At 45.6% G+C, this 21,706-nt stretch overlaps 1 protein-coding gene and 1 long non-coding RNA gene across 2 annotated transcripts in view; one reads left to right on the top strand and one right to left on the bottom strand.

The window, feature by feature from the left end:
- Positions 1–8,229: 8,229 nt before the first annotated feature.
- The window catches only part of TNFAIP8L3 (TNF alpha induced protein 8 like 3), a 37,846-nt gene continuing 24,369 nt past the window's right edge, over positions 8,230–21,706 (top strand). Inside the window, exon 1 of the mRNA XM_008953162.5 lies at positions 8,230–8,422. Coding sequence (XP_008951410.2) covers positions 8,371–8,422 — 52 coding nt within the window. The 5' untranslated portion in view covers positions 8,230–8,370. The remainder of the gene's footprint in view (positions 8,423–21,706) is intronic.
- LOC134729072 (uncharacterized) overlaps positions 15,394–21,706 on the bottom strand; it is a 39,915-nt gene continuing 33,602 nt past the window's right edge. Inside the window, exon 4 of the long non-coding RNA XR_010109918.1 lies at positions 15,394–16,755. This is a non-coding gene — a long non-coding RNA (uncharacterized LOC134729072). The remainder of the gene's footprint in view (positions 16,756–21,706) is intronic.

Genomic DNA, 21,706 nt, shown 5'->3' with positions numbered 1-21,706 from the left:
GAGGAGATGGAGGGAAGCTGAGGGAAGAGGAGGGGAGGAGAGGGGAGAGAGTCTTTGATAAGATAAAGAAATTGAAAAGCGGCATTGGTCAAGTCCTGCTTTTGTTAATTCCACTCCAGATGTATATGGTCTAGTAGAACACTGGTGTACAGGAGGTAAAAGGAGAGGAAAGATCAGTAATGGGGAGAGAGATTTGTGAAGTGAGGGTGGAAACCAAATGAAAACTGGATGTAGTAAAGGAAGTAGCAGGAAGTCACTGCTGTCCTGGGCTGGAGTAGAAGGGCTATAAAGGAGCATAGTAATATGATGGGAAATCCTGAAATAGGGCCAGAGACATGGGTTCTGGTCCCATTTGTTCTTAACTCTGGGCAAACCACTTCATCTTTCTAGATTTATTTCTTCATATCTAAAGTGATGGGGTTAGACTAGGTGACCTTGAACATTTCTTCCCCCTTCTACAGCCCTCGACTGGGTGTAGATGTTATGAAATCAGAGACTTACATAAATGGAACCTTCCAGATTGGAACATGTATTTAGCTTTTCTAAGTAGAAAATGCTTTGAAGGGAGGAACAAAAGGTTCCACTCAACACTTGGCGAGCGATATTTGTTCTGTAAAATAATTAGTGAGTAAGCATTATTGAACTGGGTTGTCACATAAACATGAGAGAATTAAAAGAAAAAAACAAATTTAGGAGACTCAATTTTCCCTTCCATAGATCAGAAGGATGATTAACATAAACCACGAGAGGATACTTTTAAAGACATGCGCAGGAGGAGAGTCAGCATCAGATGAAAGCATGCCTGTCTGGGGAATAGGAGCCTTGAGTTCTAGTCTCAGCTCTGCCACTCCCAGGACTTGGACACATCATTTCCTTTCCATGTCTCAGTTTCCAAAGGAATACAAAAAGTCGTGGACTCCAGCCTCCCACAATACCCCTACCCATGGTCATCCAGTTGTAATCATTAAAAAACACTTTCTTATGCCTGTACCACTGGTACATGTCTGTATCAATGAGGTCTAACTAGGAAAATATTTTACTTATTTTCTTTTCTTTTTTTTTTTTTTTTTTTGAGACAGAGTCTTGCTCTGTCGCCCAGGCTGGAGTGCAGTGGCGCAATCTCAGCTCACTGCAAGCTCCACCTCCCAGGTTCACGCCATTCTCTTGCCTCAGCCTCCCGAGTAGCTGGGACTACAGGCGCCCGCCATCACGCCCCGCTAATTTTTTGTATCTTCAGTAGAGACGGGGTTTCACTGTGTTAGCCAGGATGGTCTCGATCTCCTGACCTCATGATCCGCCCACCTTGGCCTCCCAAAGTGCTGGGATTACAGGCTTCAGCCACCGCGCCCAGCCTACATATTTTCTTTCTTTTTTTTTTTTTTTTTTTTTTTTTTGAGACAGAGTTTTGCTCTTGTTGCCCAGGCTGGAGGGCAATGGCGGGATCTCAGCTAACTGCAACCTCAGCCTCCCGGGTTCAAATGATTCTCCTGCCTCAGCCTCCCGAGTAGCTGGGATTATAGGCATGCACCACCACGCTGGGCTAATTTTGTATTTTTAGTACAGACAGGGTTTCTTCATGTTGATCAGGCTGGCCTCGAACTCTTGACCTCAGGTGATCCGCCTGTCTTGGCCTCCCAAACTGCTGGGATTACAGGCGTGAGCCACCGCGCCCTGCACTATTTTACATATTTTCAAAGGAGATCATGCAATGCAGGGAACTGGCTACACAGGTTTGAGAAGCCAAACAGAGGATAGTGAGGTAATCTAGACATTAGCAGCAGCAGGAAGTCACTGCCACCCTGGGCTGAAGGACAAAAGGGAGGAGGTGCTGTTACTGGAGCCAAGGGGTTGGGGTCACCTCATGAAAGCTGGAACCACAGCAGGTCCATTTGGTAGGAGCTGGAGTCACAGAGGAGATATAGCAATTGTCAAAGGTGCCAAGATTGAGGGATAGAGGATAGGGGAGAATATTCCTTCCCTGACCTGCCCATCTTCTGCCAGTGCCTCCCACTGGCTGTATCCAGCTAGGAAACAGCTAGTACAGGGGCCCGGCAAATGCAGCCTGTAGGGGTCAGCCCCTTTTCCATACAGAGGATGGAAAGGGCAAGGACAGGCAGGCCAGGACTGGCACAAGATCCAAATTCTCCCTTCTTATAACTTTTATCCATTAGTCCCACATCAGCCTAGAATCTAAGTCTCTACACATTTAAGGACATCCATCCAGTCATGCCTTGTTTGTTTTTTTTTTTTCCTTCTCCAGCCTGACATTCAAACTTTCTCATACAGAATGGTTTCCAAACCTCTTTCATCATCTTGATTCCCCCACCTTGGGGAGATCCCTGATATGTCTCCTTAAAATGTGGCACCAGATGTTCATAAGACCCCAGGTGTCTGTAAGACTAGCTCCAATACAGAAGAACTATTCCTGCCCTTATTGTAGCAATACAGCTATTATCCCACTGTTGACTCATGTTGCTCTTATGGACAACTAAGACCCACATGTCTTTCCCATATGATTTTGTCTTCTCTTACCTGTGTTAGTATGGTAATCTATACCATTGATAAGCACAAGCATCAAATTCTTTCTCTAAATCACTACTCTTGTTGTTGTCTTTAAAAAAAAAAATAAGTAGAATAAACTAGAGCCAAGGGCAGAGCTCTGTGTCACTCCACTGGATACCTCCCTCCTAGGTAACTCAAAGCCATGAATCAAAGCTCACTGGGTAGGATTGTTCAACCTACTCCAGATCCACCTAGCAGCAAGGAAACTGTGTAAAACCTCCTCAAAACTTAAATCACAACATATGGTATCTGTGACAGTCACTTCCCTTCATTTTGCACCTGAAACACAGAGGATACTCAACAAATACTTGATACATCCCAAGTCAAATAAAATTATCTTGATTTATAGACTTCATGACTCTGTTTAAAGAAAGTTAACATGGTTATTTTAGCAGGACATGGTAAGGAACCCATGTTGGCTGCTGGTGATCACCATTCTCTTCTTTAACCATTTATAAACCTGTTTGTTTCAGATTTTTGCTAGACAGCAACAAAAAAGTCACCAATTGGTTATTCCCGGAATCAACCCCTTTCTTCCCTTTGAAAACTGGGGTAACATTGCCCCACCCAGTCTTTGGGTACTTTCCTATCATCCTGAAAACCACAAAGACTCTAGTTGCCGCTGAAACCTCATGGGTCTTGATTCCGTCTTCTCTCCTGTGGGAATAATACTGACCTTTTCTACGCCACAAAGCTGTGTAAGGATCCAGGAAGATGGGAAGGCACTGGGCAGAGCTCAACAGTCACTTAGGGTACCCACATACAAGCTGTGTAGATGCTTGTGAGAACAGCTCTCATGCAGCAGTGGAGTCACATCCCACAGCCAAAATGAATGCCACAAGTGAGATCACACACCATGTGTGATCAGGGAGGCTCCCAGTGAACCTAAGATCCTGGTGCTGCTATATAAAGGGCTTATAAATAACCCCATAGGGTTGGGCTAGGGCACAACAGAGGTTAGGCCCATAGAGTTTTCTTCTCTCTCTCTCTTTCTCTTCTCCCTTTCTCCTTCTCAATTTCCCTCTCCCTTTGTATCAGTGCTTTTGAGTCACTATAATTGCATTAACCACCAGGAAAGCTATCCTGCTGGCAGCTCAGGAAGCAGAAGCTAAGAACCCAGGAGAACAGCTGAATGCCAAAGTTGCCAGCCTCATCCACCCTCTGCCTCCTACAAGGGGTCTGGACTTGGATGGGGCTGTGCAGAGGACACATTGCCCACAAAGAAAGTGTGGAAGGAAACTTTGCATTCTTCTCCTAAACCTCCTCTGGGCTCAACTGATGCTGGACAAATGCAAGAATGAACTCAAATAACCCACCTGCTGCCTAGTGGAGATTATACCCATGAAAATTCTTGATAACCTTAAAGTCTTGGGATATATACAGCAATTATTTTGTTAGTTGCAATTTTCTTTCTTGTTTCTCTCTCCCAAGGAAAACGAAGGAGGCTGCTGAAAGTTCACAGGCATTGATTAATGATGTGTGCAAAGATTTAGACACGAGGATATTGATTGATGCTATTATAGCAGAAAATTGGAAACAACCTAACTGCTCAATAGAGGATTGTTTAAATACATATGGTATACTCATCCAGTAGAATATTGTAGAGCTATTAAAAATCATGTTATCAAAGAGCAGATGAAATGATGTTCACAACATATTGTTAAAAGGAAAAAGCAATTTACAAACGCAGAATACTGTACACACACAGAAGGAAACTTCTCAAAAGATATGTTAACCGTGATTGCAATTAGTAAAATTACGAATTAATTTATATTCTTCTTTTTTGTTTATATGTATTTTCCAATTTTTCTAGTAATCTGCATTACTTTTTAAATAAGAGGGGGGACAAATAAAAGCTTATTTTTACTGGCAAGAAAGAAATAGGAAAGCTCCCTTGTTCAAGGCTGTCTTCTAGCACCATGTTCTGTTAGATGGATATTAAGCTAGCTTGGACCCTGCTCTCCAGCTTACCTACAGTCCCATGGAGGCCCCCTCAGCTCTGGGTAGAAGCTTCCTTGGGACCAAAGTCTACCTTGAGACAAATTATTAAAAATAGGGCCAACCTTTCACCTCTAAGGACCAAAGGCCACTTCAGCCTAGAGAAAACAGCAGTTCTAGAGCTGGTGGGTTTTCAAAGCAGAGCAGCAGTCCTAGCGTGTGAAAAGTATCTCCTTCCCTCCTCCCACTGCTGAAGGTTTGCAGACAGCTCCCTTTCCATCCCACAAGAGGAGACAGGCAGATGAGTCACAGCACTGGCTCAGATTAAAGGAGTATTATTGTGTTAGCAGAAATGGATCTATTTTATTATCTGTTTCTTGACACCTTACAAATAGATACACTTTACCCACCAGACAGGCAATTTCCTTAAAAAGCCAACAATTTTGTTCACTTGAGAAGAAATGACCAATGAGTGGTAGAAACTCGTATATCTGAAGAGCTGCCAGGCTGAAAAGATGTAGTGGAAACACTGAGGAAGGTGGTTTATAACCCTCAGACTCTAGATTCAAGTCTGCAAAGTGATGCCATTTTTCTAAAAATATACAGAGGAACTACAGAAACCCTTTCCCTTTTTCTCTTTCTTAAGAGGATCCCCCCCCCCAAAAAAAATATATCAGAACTGGTTTGTAAAAGGAGATTCACCACCTCAGATTTCACTGTTTTAGTGGAGGTGATGGTCATAGGATACTATTTTAAGGACTTCCTTCTCTTACACAGATTTTTCCATCCTGGGAGGAGAGATAAGGTATGTTCCACTAATGTTCCTCATTAAACTCACACGCATGCCAGTAGTCATTTCCCTTTGTCTTGCTGTCCCATGACAACAGATTGTACATCATAGGAAATTGGAATCGAGACCTTATTTAGTTTGGATCTCTCTTCCCCATTGTCTAATTCCACATTCAATTCAATTTTTCATTCTATGTCTGCCTCGTTTCGCAGAAATATACTATGAATGAATATAGGAGCAGGTAAATGAATAGGCATTATCTAAGAACTTCACTCAAAGACTTTTCAGGATACCTTGACCAGTTCTTTCTCTCCCCTCCATGCCCAAAGCATTTATCTCTGGGTCAAAATGTGCTAGAAACTTAATGAAGACCTGATGACTGATGAGCATACATGTGTTGTAAATGTGTGTTCTCAGTACATTGTTTACTGTTGATCAAATTCCAGTAGCTTCTCTGTTTCCTTTTTGCTGTTATTCATACATGTGTCTCTGTGGTCTGTCTCCCTCACACTGCAACCCAGGCTACCTGTCCATTAAAACAAAAACAAAACCAAAAAAGCTTCCATGAAGTGCAAGGAAAGGAGGTCTAAGGAAACAGGGAAAGTTTCACATTTCCTGTTATTGAATCTAGGCACAACCTTTAGAGGAAGCTGAATGCCTTTTGAATCCCATATGCTCTGTTCTGTGAAGCTATCATTGTTGTTTTACCTTATAACTGAAAAGCTATTATGGCAAACTTTTAAAATGATCCCAGCTATTTGTCTTTTGAGTATCATCTTGTAACCAAATTTTGCCATTACTTTTTTCTTTTTTCTTTTTTTTGACAGCGTGTTGCTCTTGTTGCCCAGGCTGGAGTGCAATGGCACGATCTCGGCTCACTACAACTTCCGCCTCCTGGGTTCAAGCGATTCTCCTGCCTCAGCCTCCCGAGTAGCAGTGATTACAGGCATGCACCACCACACCTGGCTAATTTTGTGTTTTTAGTTGAGACAGAGTTTCTCCATGTTGGTCAGGCTGGTCTCAAACTCCCGACCTCAGGTGATCCGCCCGCCTCAGTTTCCCAAAGTGCTGGGATTACAGGCGTGAGCCACCGTGCCCGGCCCCCACTTTTTTCTTTTCATTAAAAAATGCAACTCTAAAATATTTTGTTTTTCTAAATGGGATCCATTCAATCTAAAAATTAGTGTTCTTTCCAGTTATCAAACATTCACTGTGTGCCAGGCATTGGGTAATAGCTTTCATACTCATTATTTCATTTATTTACCAACACCTTATGAAGGAGACACCAACACTTGAGGAAACCGAGAGAGGTTTAGCCATTTGCCCAAGATAACACATCCACTGTGGGGCTCTTTTGACCATTTCATCAATATCCATCCAACTTGTATCACTAGAGTCCATGAGCTTGGCCATCCTTTGTTTTCTGAAAACACAAAGTAGAGTGGTATTTGCACTCTGTTAAGCCCACACTTCACTAAAGACGGCAGCCTTCAGGTAGACCAGAAGCCAAAACTCACTTATGACACTGTATCATAGCAGTCAGGAGCAGATCTGGACATCAGACCTGATTTCAAGTCCCAGTTCACCCACCTACTGGACGACCTGAGACCACAGGGACATCATCTGCTGTCTCTGAGACTTTTCCCATCTGTAAAATGGGAATGAAAATAAGTTGAATTCTATGAACTTGCCAACTTTCAACCATATTCTACTTCCAAAAAGTATTTTCAAATGGTGCAACCTAAATTCTTCACTGGGTCATTGTACAGATTAGATGAGGACACAAAGGGAAACGTTCAGTAAGTGGCGCTTTTTAGCAGACTTTTTCTTCTTGATTTTCTTTTGCTCTGGCCAATAGTTTGCATTCTCTGGGCAGACTTTACATGCAGAGAACCCAGCTTGAGGCTTTGTGAGTGTAGGAGCCTATAATAGGGAGGCAATAAGAGCATATAGATAACCAAAAATTAACAACAACAAAAAAAGGCCTCGGTGCTCCGTGCATTTCCCCCCTCGTTTGGGCTCTTAATTAGTAAATAGGTTTACAAATGCTTTTTTTTTTTCCTTTCATAAAGGAGGGTGTTAGGGAAGTTTAGCACTCTGTGTTTAATCCCATCAACAAAGAAAAGCTTTTAAAATTAATTCTGGCCCCTCTAGTCGAGGGCGCGAAATAGCACGGCTGCTTGATTGGCAGGGTGGCTCCAACCTTCCAGGCGAGCCAGTGTTCAGACTCACCGAGCCCCGGAACCCGCTTCACCACCGCTTGCCCCACCTGCCCTGCCCTCGCCGGCAGAAGACTCAAACAGCCGGAGTTAGCATTACCTGCCTGTGTGTTTACTTCGTCACTAGGTGCCAGGCCCAGCGCTCGGTCCCGCACACGCCTTGTCTTACTACTTTCCGCAACAGTCCAACTGTCATCTCCCCCCACCCCGCCCCCTTCCCTTATTCCCCGCTCCCCTTCCCTTATTCCCCGCCCCCCTTCCCTCATCTTCCTAGTGAGAAAACAAACACAGGTCTCGTCCAAGGTCGCTGAGCGGACTCGAACCCTGGCAACCCCATAAGTCGGAACACTCGGAACCTCTCCTTTCCTGCGCGAGTTGAAGCTCTTTTTCACCTAGTAATTTTACAAACTTGGCCTCACCCTAGGGAAGGGGCTCGGCCTTGCAGACCAGCACAACCTCGCCGCGCGAGGCAAGTCCAAGGGCTCCGACGCAGGGCGCGGGTAGGGAGGCGCGGCGCCGCCCCCGGGATATTTAACCCCAGCCTGGAGCCCGCCAGGCGCCGGACGCTCGGGCTCCTCGGCGCTCGCGCCTCCCCTCCCTCCTCCCGGCTGTCTCCCGGAGCGCCCCACCCTCCGCCCTGCGCTCGCCTCGCGCGCAGGCACCGGCCGGCGGGCGCGGGGAGCGGGGCGCGGGCGGCGCTCGCCTCTGCGGAGCCGCCCTCTGGCCGCTGCCGCCGCGCACCGCCCAGCCCGCGCCGCCCGGGCTCCAGCCGCCCCGCTGTCCGCCCTGAGTGCGCCGCGGCTGCCCGAGCGCCCCGCAGACGGGCGGGTGGCCGTGGACGCCCAGCTAGCAGCCCGCAGCATGGATTCGGATTCCGGGGAGCAGAGCGAGGGCGAGCCCGTGACCGCCGCAGGTACCGAGGGGCCGCTACGGCCCAGGCGGGTGGGCTGGGGCTGGGGAGGACGGGAGGCTGGGGCATGAAATCGGGAAGCCGATCCTCAGCAGCCCGACCCCTTCCAGGCCAAGACTGGGGATTGCTCCGCGTCGTGAGTTTGCTTTGGGGCTTCCCCCAACCCCATTGCACTTGGGCGCGCTGGAGGGAGGGAAGGTGCATTTAGGGGTGGCTTTCCTTGCTGCCAGTCTCCCGCGGCTGGCTCTGGTCGCCCGGGCTGGGTGGGGGCGGGGAAGGGTTCGGGAATCCGCGTACTGTAGTTTGCTGCAGAGAGGGTTGCAACACATCTGCCTTTTGAAATAACTTTCCGAGCGCGGGCCGGGTCCTCGAACCTGGGGCGCCGGGACTGCGCTGCGGCGCAGGTGACTGGGTCCAAGAACGTGACTGGGGGCTCTGAACAGAAAAGGCCTCGCGAGTGGTTGGGGCAGGGGTCAAACCACAGCTTGCGGCCGCGGTTCCCGAAGCTGCTAGGAGAGCCCATGCACAGGGTCCATCGCTGCCGCGCAGCCGGCGGAGAAGGTCCAGAAGGTCCCCGCGGACTGGTCCCTGAACACAGACGCAGGGGCGCGCGCCTCCCGACTTCGCCTTTAAGAGGCCCCGCCGGCTTTTCACAATCGATAGTTATTAAAGCAATAGGTGGATGCTTACTTAGGGAAGAAAAAAAATGAATGTCCTCCCCCGCCTCTCCCTGATACTGAGCAACAGGAGGAAGCCACCCACAGCCGTGGGTCGACTTGCCGCCGGTCTCTGCCCACCTCCACCGGTCCGCTCCGCCCCCCACCCACGGGTCTACGCACCTGGGACCCGCTCGCCCTCCTCACGTGCCCACGGCTCCTGGCGCTTGTGCAGCTCTGAAGGTTAGCTGTGGGCCTGCAGACCCGTGACCTGCGGGCTGGGACCCTCCTGTACAGACCGCGGCCCTGGCTAAGCCCCCACTCTTCCCAGTGTCACACTAGAGTACTGACGGTGGGGACCAAGTAACAGAAGGCACCATCAGTCCAGCCGTGGGTGTAGGAAAGAGAGGTTCGGGAACCAAGCAGGACAGTGCCCTGCGTATATTATTAATACCCTTTCATCCTCACAGCCCCTGGCCAGGCAGTTATTTTCATTTTACAGAGATTCCCATAGAGTAAAGGGCTTGCCCACTTCTCACAGCCAGGGAGTAGCCAGGACCCAGTGACGCCCTTCACCCTGCATCAGACCCCACAGAGGGTGGCTGTGGCCCGCACCTTTGGGTGGGTGGGAAGGGCCAAGGCTGGCGGAAAGGAAATGCCAAGATGCGTGTATTTAAGGATTCCTGTGTGTGTGCAAGTGCCACCTGCTTTGCGTAGGTATGTGTGGATATAATTCATAAACATGAGCCCTTTGCATGCCTGTATGTTTCTGTGACTATAAAGTGCTGAGATTTTGCTTCACAGGTGACTTGTGGATCTCCTCTCATCATTTAAAAGTTCCAGTAGATGTTTTGTGTGTATCTATTTCGAGAGCGCAAGCGGGAAGGGGACATTGACCCTGACGCTTAACTCTCTCAAAATCCTAAGAACAACATTCTCTGTGCTCCCCTGCCCAACCCTCCATCTCTTCTTCTGGTTGAAGTTAAGGGGTTGAGGGAGAAGGGGGAGGAGGATAAGGAGGCTTAGAGAAAGAGGAAGGAAGAGAAGCTGGGGGGAGGGAGGAGAATCTTCAGAATCCCTGGTACTTGGGTGAAAGGGAAGGAAAAGAATTCTGCTGCACCCTGTTGTTTTCTCTCTCCAGCCTGACCCAGTGTTTAATATCCCTGTTGTATTCACGGTCAATTTGTGTCAGAAGGCCTCTGCGTAGCTGACAGCAAACATCACTAAGGTCAGATGGGCCCCATGAAGAACAGGGCAGACAGCTCTCGTGAGCTGTCACTATTTGTTTGCACCTTACTGTTTTCTGCAGTTGTTTCTTCTTTCTGCGTGTGCTTGAATCTCACACGTTGAACATGTATTTTAATGTCACAAGCCATTCTGCTAAATGGCAGTCAGTCTCACTCATTATATTCCATCTTAAAGTATTCTCCTGTATGACAGTGCTTCAAAGCTGGATGTTAATTCACCACCTTGCTAGGGCTGCATCCTGTCAAATGGAAACCGTTGTTGCAGATTCAGATACAGGTTAGATGACAGGTGTGTTCTCCTTAGAGATTGACCTTTGTCCCTACAAGAAACTTGACATTCATCCATGGACCTGTATCTGTGAAAGCTGAATGGGTGTAACTGAGAAGTACAGCAGAGTGAGTGGGACCTCTTGGAGTACTTATATGTGTGTGTGTACCTGCCTCACAGGGAGTTGAGACATAAGGGCTGCTTCCTCGTCCATGCCTTTCCATTTCCTGAATTTATGAAAAAGCCCTGCCATAAGATGGACATTGTAAGGGTAAAAGGCTGGACTCTGGAACTGAACAGACCTGAGTGTCAGTCTGCACCTCATGGGCAAGTTATTTAACATCTCCAACCTCAGTTTCCCACTCTGTAAAATGAGGATAACAATAGTACCACAGGGGTTTATGAAGATTCAGTATAATAACACATGAGAGGTGTTCCTGGTAATCATTTAGTAAATGGTAGCTGTTATTTTGATTATTACCTGATTGGATTATTTGTTGTAAGAATACTGCTAAATAATGAACTCTACTGTTTTAAAATATAAATGCATGTTTAAAACAATTAATGTTGCTGTTGTTATTATCACATTAATATAACTGCCTAAAGAGATTTGTTTTGAATTTTCTCCTTTTCAGTCTCTTGTTCATTATCTCTGGTGTGTGCACGTGTGTGTGTGTGTGTGTGTGTGTGTGTGTGTGTGTGCTTGAGGAGGTCTTTTTAGTTTACCTCTTCTCATCTTCATCCATCTTCCAGCGCAAGGCATGAAGATGGGGATATTCCAACCTGCTGCTTTCACCAGCTTCTCCTATGCCTCTAGGGAAAGTTATAAAAAAAACAGAGAACCCCTTACTCAGTCCACCTGCTAATGTGGAGATGAAAGTGTTTCTTCTTTCATGGTGCTTCAAGTGGAAGAAGAGGAGGCAATCCCCTGCCCTCCACCTCCCCCATTCCATTGGTAAACCTTTTCCCTTCAAGGTGGCAGGAACCATCATGGTCACCTTTCTAGTCACCTATTGGCAGAGGACAAAGACAACTCACTTTTTACTGTACTACTTTCAAGAGACTCTTCCAAAGTTCCCCCCACTTTGTGCGTGCAGAGCAGATCTCTCATAGAGCAACACGCTGCAGTGGAGGGTGGGGCGGAGGACGAAATTTGTCTCCATCTGCATTTTCTGTTTTTCAGGAAGCACAGAATGATGCTTCTATGTCATTGTGCTGCCTGCATTCTCCTCTGCCTTTCTGTCATTTTATGGATCTTTCTATGATTAGGGAAGAGGCAAGTTTTATGGAACACTGGATTCTTTCCAGAGACCCAACTTGGCACTCTTTCCTTTGGCAAACCCACCATCCATCTCTCAGAAATCCTAGAGCTTGGTGTATTCACTTGGGAGTGGTTAAGTCTTTCCTAAGAAGCAACAGGGGAGTAAACAGCGACGTCAGTTTTTTCCCCTTTCTGGCTTGGAAGATCAAGACAGCCTACCCAGCTGAGGGCAGATAAGCTCCTTCCTCCCACAAATAGATGGTCCAGGGCAATCAAGCTGATGGTGCCCTTGTGCCTGGGTCGGTGCTGCAGAAAAGCATTTCCATGTGATGGAGTCAGAATGTGGTAGGTGAACCACAAGAGAAAAACAGGACTGGGAAAACACCAGGCCCCTAACTCTGCCCTTCCTCTCCCTCTCCTCCCCTACATGCTTAGCTTGGTCCACATGAACCAACTGAAGGAATGGATAGGATTCAATAGGATCCTGTTGAGGAGGTGGCAGGTGAAAGGGAAAGACATTCCAGAAGTCATACAGCTTGAGAAAAGACACAAATAAACAGGAAGGCAGCTAGAGTAGAGGGCGCATACTGGGGAGTTCTGGGAGATAAAGCTAAGCGAGTACAGGGAGTAAGTTGGTCTTGGCAGGGCTTCTGGAGCCCCCATGATTCTTGAGCAGAGATGTGACCAAATTAAAGCTGAGTTTTCAGAATGTACATCTGGCAGAGATGGAGAGATGCAAGATTTGCCTGGACTTGGCACCTCAACTCCCAGGGTATGGCCACAACATCAGAGAAGGTAGTGGCACTAAGGCAAGATGGAAGAGGGAGGGTGCAAATGGCATTTCAGAGAAACCAACAACAGAAGTTGGTGACAGATTGTACAAAAGCAGTGAAAGGAGAGGGAGAGTTGAAGGAGACAGTGGCATGTTGTGTTGGGTAACGTTCTCTGGAGGCAGGGAAATGCAGGAGACAGGCTCCCCCACCCCACAGACGCTGCCTCTTCCTTCAGGCACTTAGCAGTGGTGTTTGGGGTAAAGATTCTTTTCCCCTTTGACATTAAGTTTCTCAGGTGCATTAGTTTTGAGGCACTGTGAGGTTTGAGGGTTTGTTGATTCTCATTGCTAGGTTCCTTGCAGAGGCGTTTAGTAATCTTTGTCTACTGACAGATTGAAGATAAATGGGCTGGCCTGCTAAGGGCAAGGACAGCCTGGGAATGATGTGCCATTATTAGTCATATTCCCATTTCTTGTTCCTGTTTGTTGAAATTTGCACGGATCTCTGCCTCATCCACAGAGTAAGCTGTAGCTGCTTTCGGAGTCAGGACCTTGTCTTGTGCTTCTTCATGTTCCTGGGATTTTATGGACATAGTAAGTGAATGAGCATCTTGAGGAACCTCCTGAGAACTTTGCCCTAAAAGGCCAGACCAGCAGCCAGAAACCTGTCCTATAAAGTAGACAGGATGCCAAGGCTTTCCCTCAGTGTTTTGTTTTGTTTTAGTGTTTTAAGATTTCTGTACTGTCTGGGACTCTGTGTTAGGAATTATGGGAAATGCAAAGAGAGATAAGGACACAGTTCACCCTGTCCTCCAGGGCTTGACATTGGATGAGGAGACAGGGTATGTCTACTGATGACCACAGCCTAAGCCAGTGCATGAAGACTCCTCACCTCCCTTACCTGGCATCATATCCGCAACCACATATCCCTTGACACCAGCCCTTCCTATTGCATACTTTATGGTTATTCCTGTGCTGGACTGTTAGTTAGCTTCCTAAGGACAAGGACTGGGTCTTTTTCATCTGTATCAGCCCATGCCACCCATGTCCCCTAAGCATAGTGGCAGGTTGCTGGCTGAATAGGTAGGTGGGTGGGTGGGTGGATGGATGGATGGATGAATGGATGGTGTTGTGGGTTGGTTTGCTAGGAAGCAGACTGTGAGATGGAGGTCAGCAGCATGCACAAGGTTTATTTGGGACTTCTCTTGGAATTAATACCTGTAGAAGGCAAGGGAAAAAAAGGGGAAGGGAAGGGAGCAGGACTGGGCAGAGAAGCTGAGCTACCATGTAGACCCAACAGCCTCAGTTGAGCCCATGGGAACTCTGGAGCTAGAATGGCTCATCTGAACTATTCCGAGTTGGGGTGAGAGGCCAGGGCTTTATACCTTTATACCCCCAAAATAAGCAGTCTTTAAAGGCAAGTCATTTCAAGGAACTAGGAATAACCTTGGGTGAGGCTGTTCCCTCCAGCTGAGGGCTTCTGCAGGTAGCACTACCAGCCACTTGTGGAGGAAGTCCTTAGTTCCTGAAGGGGAGTCCGTGCAGCACATGGCAGTGGTCACCACAGGTGGCCTCCACAGATCTTTAGGACTGTTTACTAGGGATGGCAGGCCTGTCTACCAGCAGAATTCAGGGGATAGTTGTTGAACTGCAAACTTTGTCTAGACCTCTTTGGGGCAGTTTCGGTTGCCAGATTAAAGTGGCCATTCTAGCCTCATAGCTCTGAATCCAACTGTTCAATCCACACAGTCCAGTAGATGCTGGCTGATCAGCTGTTTTGTGTTCAGAGTGGTGCCAGGTGCTGTGATAGTATACAGAAATGCATTTAGATGTGCTCCTGCCTTCCAGAGGTTTGTAGCCATATTGGGGAGAGAAAACCCACCTCAAACTGGATCTGTAAAACTGGGCAGCACCAGCAGTAATTGGTGCAGGATTTGGAGCATAGGGCAATGTGATTTGGAATTCTAGTGGGAAGGCTTCTTGAGGTGAAGACTGAGTGTATATGAATATATACATGGAAAGCTCTATTTCCTATGTTATTTTTCTCATAAAAAATACAGCACTTGCCTTTTTATTTGTCAACAAAGCTAAATTTTAGTCACACTTTCTATTAGCATAGTTCCCTAACTGGTTCATTTCCCTCCAGCATTACCCTTGGCTCCCATTCGAATTCACATGTAAATCTCTATAAAGACACTACATAAATAACTTTGTTTTGTTTTTCAGTCACTTGGCTTCCAACTCTTTATGTAAAATGCCTGTGTAGGTGGATGTTTGGGCTGTATTCTATACAAATATAGAAATAAAAGGATAGAGAAGAAGAATTTAAAAGACAAGTTTCCTCTAAAAATCCAATCCAAAAAATCATATCAGGAGAGCAAATATCCTCCCCCTTCCCATATATATATATATATATATATATATATATATATATATATATATATATAAAGGTATGCTAGAAAAATTTTATTTTATTACATATCAGAAATGCTCTTTTTAGGCAATGACATGGGACAAATTCTGAGTCTGCTTTAGAACAATCTTCACGTTCATATTGGGTTTCCTAAGCATCATTGCCTGGGAATAAATTTGAGCCTGTTCATGGAAAATCTACCAGTGTGCAGACTGTAAAAATGGAAGGCTTGGCAGCACAGAAAGTGCTAGACACACCCTAATAGAAACCAGTATTTTGTAACTCAGTTCTCCGGGAAAAAAAGGAGACACTTGGTGGTGTCCAATATTGCTTTAAACTATTGAAAAACCACAGGGGCAGCCACTGGCTTCTAGGTTGTGTTTCAGAAGTAAAATGTGCTTTCTGGGAAAATATTCTGGCCATGAAAGGAAGCATGTTAGCCATACGTAGCTTCATGGAGACTCCTGGTTTATATTTTTGTAGTAGAAGCATCCAGTTTCACATGAGGGAGGAGATTCTGGAAGGAGCTGTTGCTAGTGAGCACACACATCCCACGCTCCTGATTTGGAGCCTGTGGGTTATGCTGGGAAGGTGGGCAAATACGAAGTCAAATACGGGAGGTAGGTGAGGGGAGCCATCTGCCCAGCAGGCCTCTGTGGCAGCTCTTTCCTGCCACAATTGAGTCGTGGCTCCTTGGTTTCCTTTGGATAAGACTGAGAAAGTGAGGGTGGGAAGGCTGGGATTGGTGGTTACAGGATAAGAGAAACCAGGGTTTAAGAAATTGTGAGCCGGGTGCAGTGGCTCACGCCTGTAATCCCAGCACTTTGGGAGGCTGAGGTGGGTGGATCACCTGAGGTCAGAAGTTCAAGACCAACCGTCTCTACTAAAAATACAAAAATTAGCTGGGCATGGTGGTGCATGCCTGCAATCCTAGCTACTCGGGAGGCTGAGGCAGGAGAATTGCTTGAACTCGGGAGGCAGAAGTTGCAGTGAGCCTAGATCATGCCACTGAACTCCAGCCCGGGCAAAAGAGAGACTCTGACTCCAAAAAAAAAAAAGAAGTTGTAGCAAAACAAGATGAGAAATAAGATGGTATGATCCTTGCCAGCCCAAGGTCAGCCCCAGAGGGCTGTTACTGAACATAAAAGTATAATGATGTTTTACTTTTTATTTATCCTATATTAATTAAGCACTTACAATGTATTCGGGACTGGGTTAATTGTTTATATGGTAGTTGATCCTTATACCAGCCTTCTGGGCTATGTACTATAAATAGCCCCAATTTATAGAACAGAAAACCAAACACAGAGAGGTTAAGTAACCTGCTCAGGGTTGCACAGCTTGTCAGTAGAAATGAAGCCAGTCTAACTCCAGAGACTCTTCTCTTGCACCAGGTAGACTACGTAATTAGATTCACGGATGCCACGAGGCTGTCTTGCATCCCCCACACAGCTCCCACGGTTCCCAGAACCCTAACTGTTAGGCTCCCTCTGTTAGGTGAGGGCATTCTGCCTCCACAAAGGCCTGCTTTAAGCTGCAGACATTCCCTGCATTAGCCCATGAACAAAATGGGGAAGGACTGGCTGACTCCGGATCCAGATCAGGGGATGGTAAAGGGCGATCTGTGAGGGAAGATGGGAGAGTTAGCACAAAGCCACTGCTAGGCAGAAGGCCCTAGAAGGACGCTCCAGCCGTGGGCTTCTTCTGGATCCCATGGGCCTGGTGAGAGAGGAGAAAGAAGGTTTGAAAAGCAGAGTTAAGAGAGATACCAAAGTCAAATACACCCTTTTTCAAAGTGTGCTTAAGCTGGATCCTAAGCCCTTTTTTTCACCCCAGCATTTAGAATCATTTCAGATATACAATCCCCAGGACATGGTGACCAGCAGGACTTGAGGAGAGAAAATTCAAAAGGTCAGAGTGCAACATAGTGAAAAGAACTTGACATTCAGAGCTGGATGACTCAGGTCTGTGTTTCAAGCATTGTCGCTTAGTTATTGCTTGTCAGTAACATTATTTTCTGACCAAAAAAGTGCAAGCTCATGGTAGAATATATGAAAACAGTACAAGGAAGAAAATTAGATTGAGCCCTAAGAGAAGATTGCACTATTCCAAGAAGGTGGTCCAAAAGCAATTTGAAAAAGATGTGAGAGCTTTATTTAGGGAGAGAGGAGGGTTTAAAAAGAATGAGAGTCCCGTTTCTGAAATGTTGACCTGGGATGCTAAAAACATTTTGTTCCACTGTCAGGCAGTGTTAGAACCAGAACTGGAGGCCAGATCCCATGGCTTCTTTGTGTTTACCCCGAAACATGTAATTAAAAAAAAAAAAAAAAAGAATCGGAGCTATTCCAGGTATTGAGATATCAAAAGGACTTTTGCTGTTTTTCCTTCTGACACCTTCTACTATGTTCTTGCCACTCCCTCCCATCACCTGCATTTCCTTTCTTAGGTTTCTCCATCCTGGGCCCATTTGCCACAGGTCAGACCAGCACAGGCCCACGCTAGCACGTTGCCCAGGGGCCTCCTTCCCTTGGGTCAGGCCCACTTCTCTTTCTTAGTCAGAAGAGCCCTCCACAAAGCCCTCAGAAGATTAATGCATTTTTTTTTTAATACTTGAGAGGCATTTGGTAGGTTTTACAGATGCCCAGTGACAATTGCAAAGGTTAATTTACTTTGAGCTTAAATAGCTACCAGCTTCAAGAAAAGTTTATTGGCCACTAGTTCTCCAATTACATTTTATCTTTCTTTAGATTGATTTTTTTTTATTGTAAAGAAACTGGCATGTTTGTTCATCCATGTTTGGTCTCTCTACCTTTAGGATTTAACTTCATAATTCGCTGAGTCAAACAAGGCAGGCAGAGCTAAATTTATACAGGGTCAACTTTTAGAGAGCCCACAGCAGTATCTGGTAGGTATCAAACCTGAATTTTTGTGACTCTATTTTTCTTTGTTTCTAACTTCTCTGTGTATAATCTTGGTTTCTCTGTACCTTCTCAGTTGCTCCTCCTGCATCCCTCATTAATACCTTTTTCCTAACTATGTCCCTTAAGATGGAGCTCTTGCCTTGCTTTTTTCTGATAAAATACTTTATTAGAAAAGACCATCCATTCTTATAACAATAGCTGTAAGCTTTTGGGAAGCTAAAGGCTCCCAAAGTTGTACTCTAGCCCAGTCTTCTTTCCTGAGCAAGAATCCTGTCTTCTAAAGGCCCCGGACCCCTCCTCCTCACTGTTTAGGAGACACCCCAACACACCCACATCCAGGCCATCACCTTTCCCTCACTTTTTCCCAACTCTGCTGGTGGCCTTGACAGCCACCGAGTCACTCGAAGTTAAAAGACTGTGAAATCATAGAACAGTGAAAACTCCTCCACACATGTTCTCATAGCAAAACCATGACATGGATAAAGCAGGTATTATCATTCCTAGTTTACAGATGAAGTAACAGATGCAGAGAGATTAAATTATCCCAATCACAAAGTAAATGGCAGATTTTTGCTATTTAAAACTGGCCAGGGCGGGGGCAGAAACAAACCTAAATAAACAACTTGAATATTCAGTCAAATATTTATGGAATGATTAAATACATAATGACATTTCCACACAGTGGGATATTATTCAGATGTTAAGGAAAGTTAATTTGAAGAACGTTTGATGATATAGGGAAATGTTCACATTATAACATTGTCAAAGAAGGCTCAATAATCTGTGATCCCTGTTTTTCTGTATGTACGTATATACATAAATGTGCATAGACACACACACACACACACACACACACACACACACACACCCCTATACATCTACCCCTTTGTATATGGAGAGGGGGAGAAATTTCCCCTCACATTCACACACATAAACACTTGAGATTTTTTGTTAATGCTCGAGCAAAATAAACCACTCTGTGATGAGTGCATAGGTAATTTTAATTGTCTTCTTTGTACTCTTCCAGATTTGTCTTCAGTGAGTACATGCAGCTTTCAGCTGGTAATTTGCTTTTATAAACAAGAGCCAAGTGAGCTGCAGTGCCTGTTCCCCAGCTCATCCTCCTGCAGGCTTGTCCCAGGCTCCTCCGTCCTCTCCCTTGAAATGTGCTCTTCCATCAAGTCCCTGTGTTCCAGTCCTCTGTGGCCCCCCTCACTGGCTCCGCCCAGCCCCCTGCCTGGGGTGATCCAGCCTTCTGCCCTGTTCACCCCCTGCCCTAGCCTCAGCCCTTGCTTTCTCTGGTGCCTCCACCCCCATCACCACCTCCTGCTCTGAGCCCACCTGGCCTAGCCTTTGTGGGCCTCCATGCCATGAACAGAGGGTCAGAATAGTTAATGAGCTTGTAAATATGAGGCCTACAGACTGGCCGAGGGCACTGCAGCATCCCAGTCTAAACGCACCTGTGGGTGAGCCTGTGGACTCAGCCATCTTGGCTGTCTTGAAACTCAGCGTCGCTGCTGCTCACTGGCTGGCAGGGGGTCCACCTGGCAGCTCTGACCCGCATGCCCTCTGCAACCCTTCCTCTGTCCTTGACCTCTATTCCAGATATGAGTGACATTCACTTCCCACATTTTCATTTACCTATACTAATTTTGTGTTTTTATTACTTTTTAAATTAGAGGGGGAAACAAGGACATTTAAAAGCCTGTTGTAACGGGATTGTTAGCTTTTAGGAGGTATTGGTCTGCCACCACCACCGTCAGTCCATCGTTCCAAAAAAATTTATTATTGAGGAGTGGTGTGATATTAAATATAATGTGAATCTATTTCTGAAGGAATTAGACTGAAATTTAATTGAAGATTCCTTGTGCATCTTGAAGCTAAAAATAAGAGATCATACGGTGGCCCCAGAATCCCTTACTCCCCTCTAGCCTCCCAAGCAGAGGGAGCCCAGTCAGGAAGCTTCTAGAAAAGGAAGTGCCCACCATTTAGATTCACATTTAACAGAATTTTTAACCCAGTTTTAAATTAGCCCCAATCACCCTTAATAGTTGGTATTCCCCATCAGCCAGGATTTTGTCTATCTTTATTTACTTTCTTGGTTTATATTATGAAAAATGATTTATCCTTACTCCTTTTCAGGTATAAAATTATACAGTCAGGTGCTGCATAATGATATTTTGGACGTGATAGTAGTCCCTAGGCTTACAATGGAGCTAAAAATTCCTTGCACCTGTTGATGTTTTGACGATCTTGACCCTTTGTCGGCAGAGACTAATGTATGTGTTTTTCTTAGTTTTTAACAAAAAAGTTTAAAAAGTAAAAGAAAAAAATTAATAGAAAAAAGCTTATAGAATAAAGATATAAAGGAAAAAATAATTTTGTACAGCTATACAATGTGCTTGTGTTTTAAGCTAAGTGTTACTACAAAAGTCAAAAAGTTTTTAAAAATTTAAAGTTTATAAAGTAAAAAAGTTTCAGTAAGCTAAGGGTAATTTATCACTGAAGAAAGAAAAATGTTTTTTTATAAGATTAATGTAGCCTAGGTGTACAGTGTTGATAAAGTCTATAGTAGTGTACAGTTATGTCCTAGGCCTCCACATTCACTCTCCACTCATTCACTGACTCACCTGGAACAACTTCCAGTCCTGCAAGCTCTATTCATGCTAAGTGCCTTAGAGAAGTGGACCATTTTTTATCTTTTATACTGCATTTTTACTGTACCTTATACATGTTTAGATATACAAATACCATTGTGTTACAGGTGCCTACAGTATTCAGTACAGTAACATACGGTACAAGTTTGTAGCCTAGGAGCAAAATGCTGTACCATATAGCCTAGGTGGTAGTGGGCCTGACCATCTAGGTTTGTATAAGTACACCGTATGATGTTCACCCAATGGCAAAATCCCCTAATAAGGCATTTCTGAGAAGGTAGCCCCATCAAGTCACTCATGACTCTATGTTGACTATGCTTTTTCACCCTTCCAGAAAAGTCCCCTCATTAAAAAAAAATCACTCTTTCTTAGTTTTCAAGTTGAAAGCAGGAAAGTTCCTTTATTTAGTGCCTTTATGAAGGAGCCATCTTTTCTTCTTATTTGCAAGTGAGTGACTATGACCACTGCGATTTTAAAAGGAGAGATCAGGGAATAAGAGAGGGAGAATGATTGAGACAGGAGCAAATTGTTGGACAAAGGGAGCATTGTGCCCAAAATGATGGATAGCTCATCCTAAGACCAGCAAGCATGGTAAACACAAGGGCTGCTACCAACCACCCCTACCCAGGATTTCTCCTTATCCTGGGAGGGAGGTCAGTGATGTGCCGAGACTCAGAGAATGGATGAGGAGGCCTGTTTCCACCCATTCTTAGTGTTTTGTTTTGTTTTCTGTTGTGTTGTTGTTAAAAAACAAACTATGTAAAAAGTAGCTCTGCCAAATTGTCATAACTCAATGAGAGTGGCTGAGGTCTGAGCAGCGTGTGAAGAGGGTGGAGGTTGGTGCTAAGGCAGCACACAGGTGGAATCAAGGCCGGGTGAGGGCCAAGAGCAGCTGGTCAGTGGTTCAGGGAATCATGGGGCACATGACAGGAGTGCTGTAGGACAAGTCCATTCTCTCATGAGTCACTGAGTCCCGTCATGGCTGCCCCAGCTTTCTTGAGCCCCTCCACCTGGAGGGTAGCCTCTTTTAAGCTCAAAGAATCTAAAACTTCCAGAAAAGCTGGGCCCCCCATGGGCCCTACCCATCTTGTC

Source organism: Pan paniscus, chromosome 16, assembly GCF_029289425.2.
Source record: "Pan paniscus chromosome 16, NHGRI_mPanPan1-v2.0_pri, whole genome shotgun sequence".
In the NCBI taxonomy this organism is placed as follows: Eukaryota; Metazoa; Chordata; class Mammalia; order Primates; family Hominidae; genus Pan; species Pan paniscus.
This window is presented reverse-complemented; position numbering and strand designations above follow the sequence as displayed.